Source organism: Mastomys coucha, unplaced genomic scaffold (assembly GCF_008632895.1).
Source record: "Mastomys coucha isolate ucsf_1 unplaced genomic scaffold, UCSF_Mcou_1 pScaffold14, whole genome shotgun sequence".
NCBI classification, from domain to species: domain Eukaryota; kingdom Metazoa; phylum Chordata; class Mammalia; order Rodentia; family Muridae; genus Mastomys; species Mastomys coucha.
In genome coordinates this window covers 86,101,702-86,106,105 of record NW_022196896.1, presented here as the reverse complement: position 1 = coordinate 86,106,105, position 4,404 = coordinate 86,101,702, and the positions used below count along the sequence as shown (strand labels likewise).

Genomic DNA, 4,404 nt, shown 5'->3' with positions numbered 1-4,404 from the left:
GGTCCCACAGTATAATACACACATTATCTATACTAGGATAAAAATCTACTCAATGCACATAGCAATAGCAAAATGTAACCAGTTCTCTTTATTTTTGGCTTCTAGGGAATTTTCATTAAAACAAGTTAGGGATTTATCATTATTTTCTTTGTTAGTTTTGTTTTTTGAGAATGGGTTTCTCTGTGTTGCTTTGCTCTGTAGACTAGGCTGGCTTTGAACTGACAGAGATCCACCTGTTTCTGCTTTACAAGTGCTGGGATTAAAGATGTGCACCACTATCACCTGGTTATCATCATTTCTTTATACATGTTTAATATATCATTATTTTATTCTTTTTTTAAAATTTTGTTTTGATTTATTTATTTATTTATTTATTTATTTATTTATTTATTTAATGTAAGTACACTGTAGCTGTCTTCACACACACTAGAAGAGGGCATCAGATCTCCTTACAGATGGTTGTGAGCCACCATGTGGTTGTTGGGAATTGAACTCAGGACCTCTGGAAGGTCAGTCAGTGCTCTTAACCATTGAGCCATCATCTCTCCAGCCTCCATTTGTTTTGTGTTTTAAACAGTCTCAACATGTAGCTCTGGCTATCCTAAAAGTCTCTATGTAGACCAAGCTAGCCTCAAACTCAGAGTTCTGCCTCTGCTTCCTGACCATTGGAATCAAAGGCACGTCGCCATGCCCAGTCTTGTACCATTATTTCTATAAACAAATACAGCCCTCTGAAATAAAGTCTTACCAAAACACAGTTAAGACATGCCTTTATTTCCAACATTTGGAAGGCATACCTCAAACTCCACCATGGGAAAATATAAATCCTGGGCAAATGTTTCAGTTGGTACTTCTCTCAGTGTTGTAAACTACACATCATTTCAGACATACTTAGACCTTCTCCTTATCCACTTTTTTTATGGCAGGGTCTCACTATGTTGCCCTGGCTGGCCTGAAATTTGCTCCACAGACCAGGTTGGCCTGGAACCTGAGGCCATCCTCTTTCTCCTGCTTCCTGACTGCTGGAATTACAGGTGTGCACCACCAGGCTGAGAACGATTTATTTCTAAATAGCTCCTGAGATGAATGAGTACTAAACAGGAGAGTGGGTGGTGGTCAGAACAGCCAACACCCTAAGCACAGCCTCACCTCCAGCAGCTTCAGGCTGTCCAGGTCGAGAGAGGGCTCTGTTGCTGCTGCCTCCATCATGTTCATGCTGTGAAGGCCCTGCTTCCCGTCTCCTGGAAGAACAAGAGCACTTACTGAGAATGCAGCCTTCTTAGAATGAAGATGTCAGCTTCTTAATGTTACAGTTAAGGGACTGGAGAGATGGCTCAGTAGTCAAGAGCACTAGCTTCTCTCCCAGAGGCCCAGGTTTAATTCCCAGCCTCATGTGGCAGCTCACAACTGTCTCAAACTCTAGTTTTAAGGGATCTGATATCCTTACTTACAAGGACATACATTCAGGCAAAACACAAATGCACATGAAATAAGAATAAATAAATTTTTTAAAAGATTTATTTATTATTATAAGTACATTGTAGCTGTCTTCTGACACAACAGAAGAGAGCGTCAGATCTCATTACGGGTGGTTGTCAGCCACCATGTGGTTGCCGGAATTTGAACTCAGGACCTTGGGAAGAGCAGCCGGTGCTTTTACCTGCTGAGCCATCTCACCAGCCCCAAGAATAAATAAATTAAAAATATATTAAAGTTAAGAAGAGTTGCAGCAGGGGTTAAAACAAATCACTAATAATGAGTAATAATAATAAATAATATAATATTAATAATGAAGATAAATAATGAACAGCATGACAGCAGAATTCTGGGAGATAATTCCATGATGACTCCATTTAAAAGTATAAAATTGTAATTTTGAATTTTTGAGAAAATTTTAGTAGAATTGCTAAAATGTATAAGTGCTGATTTCCTAAACAACCACTGTAATTCTGGCTTTAAGAGATGCAATGCCGGGCTAGAGAGATAGTTCAGTGGTTAAGAACACCGACTACTCTTCCAAAGTTCCTGAGTTCAAATCCCGGCAACCACATGGTGGCTCACAACCATCTGTAAAGAGATCTGACACCCTCTTCTGGAGTGTCTGAAGACAGCTACAGTGTATTTGCATATAATAAATAAATAAATCTTAAAAAAAAAAAAGAGAGATGCAATGCCATATTTTGGCCTCTAAGGAGCACACATGATACACATAGATACACTCAGACACAATAATAAAAATAAATTTTAAAAAATTCTTGTAAAAATTGGGGGAAAATGTTTGTTGAAGCTAAAAATGGGGATTACTACAGCAGAGTTGCATTTGTATATTGATTTTCCACAGAGATTTTAAAAAGGAAACAATGGGGCTGGCAAGCAGTTCACCTGGTGAAGCTATATGCCACCAAACATGATGACCTGAGTTTGGTTGCTAGGAAAAAATGACTCCTGCAAGTTATTCTCTGACTTCCATATATGTATTGCCATCCTCCCTTTAAATAATACATAAGCAAATAAATAAATGTGAAAACATTTTTAAAGAAAATAAATTCTGATTAAATGGCATGTTTACTAGACCATGAGACCAAAAGTCGTATTTTTTTTTTACCTGTCAACATTCTGTATCCAAAACATAAGGCGACTATCAAAACAGCTAATACAGAAACTGATGCCAAAGCAATGATTATTGTTTCATCTCGATTAAATGAATGAGGTGGACCTAAAAGAAAAAAGAAAAGTATTTTATTTAATACTAACAAACTAGCTTTTAGAAAACTTGTATTAATTTATAATAAAATCGGTAATATTCCTGCATAAAAATTAGAGAAAAAAAAACAATCAATTTGTGATAGTTATAAATGGCATGATTTGGTCACATAGATTATCTTATATAACCTGTCAAGTATGGCCCTATTAAAATATCAGCTGGGGCTGGAAAGATGGCTCACTGATTAGGAGTATATACTGCTCTTTCAGAGGACCAAAGTTCTTTTCCCAGCTCCCATATCACATGGTTCACCACCACCTGTAACTCCAGCTCCATATGATCTGACATCTTCTCTAGCCTCTGAGGGTATCTGCATTCAAACTCACACATATGCCACATAGCCGTAGCAGCTTGAGTGAGAATGGCCCCCATAGGCTCATGTATTTCAATACTTGGTCCTTGGTTGGAAGAACTATTTGGGAAGAGTTGGAGGAGAAGTGTCCCTGAGGAGAAATTTTGAGGTATCAAAAGATTAGAAGCATTCCCCGAGTCCCTTTCTCTGCCTTGTGGTTGTAGCTCAAGATGTGAGTTCTTAGCTTCTGCTTTAGTACCATGCACGCATGCCCATTGCCAAGCTTCCCACCATGATGGTCATAAATTCTACCCTCTGAAACTATAAGCCCCAAATAAACTCTGTAGTTAAAAAATTGGCTTTGGTTACTGAGTCTAAGCACAGCAATAGAAAAATAACTAAGACAGTAGCAGAGACTGGCCTTAAGCTCATAGCAATCCTCTTGCCTCTGTCTCCTACGCGTAAGATTACAGGTGTACACCACTGAGCCCAGCTTCATATTTGGCTTTAAACCATGTATTCAGTAGGCTTCAACAGGTTGTTTGACTTTTGTGTATCTCATTTCCTCATTTGTAAGAAGTAGTACTGTGTACCTCATGTGTCTGTTATGAAGCTTGAGGGAGTCTAAGTGCTTAATAAAGCATAAAATTCTATGCAATCAATGGTAATTAAGATCATTAGTATTGATATCATTAATATTAATGAAAAGAACATTTCTTTGTGGGCAGCTAAATCTAAATTGAGCCTGAAGCTCAGTCCCTCCACTTATTAATTTGACTTTGAGAAAATGTCTGCATCCATGAACCCACATTTATTTACTTGCAGAATGGAACACATATATCTAGATTATAAGGTTGGTATGAACATGTAAACATTTATGTGGTAGCTCTATCTATGGGTCAGATCTTATCTATAGCTATCTATACTTATCTACATCTTATCTATACAATACCCTTGGAATGGATGTCCACAAACTAGGCTATTCCTAGGTATAGTAGAAGAACAGGGATGCAATAATTCTATGAAGAATAGAAACACATGAAAATGTCTTGAACAGAAAGAGAAAACTGGAGCATACACTCATCACCATGTTTAAATATCTATAAAAAATATAAATATCTAGATTCAAGTAGTATATATACAAAATACAAACAATTGCTTATCAGTAAGCAGTCTAATGCAGAATGAGATCTCCTATGAAATATGTTTGGCTTTTGCTATAGGTTTTTTTTTAAAGATTTTATTTATTTATTATATGTATACAATGTCTGTATTCAGACAGCTGTCTTCAGACTCTCCAGAAGAGGAAGTCAGATCTCTCGTTACAGATGGTTGTGAGCCACCATGT

At 37.3% G+C, this 4,404-nt stretch overlaps 1 protein-coding gene across 2 annotated transcripts in view; it reads right to left on the bottom strand.

The window, feature by feature from the left end:
* Positions 1-4,404, bottom strand: part of Bmpr2 (bone morphogenetic protein receptor type 2) — a 106,655-nt gene that overhangs the window by 36,060 nt on the left and 66,191 nt on the right. For both annotated transcript variants that reach the window (XM_031367634.1, XM_031367635.1), the window contains exons 4-5: positions 2,606-2,716; positions 1,150-1,241 (exon numbers count right to left, since the gene is read on the bottom strand). In XM_031367634.1, coding sequence (XP_031223494.1) covers positions 1,150-1,241; positions 2,606-2,716 — 203 coding nt within the window. The remainder of the gene's footprint in view (positions 1-1,149; positions 1,242-2,605; positions 2,717-4,404) is intronic.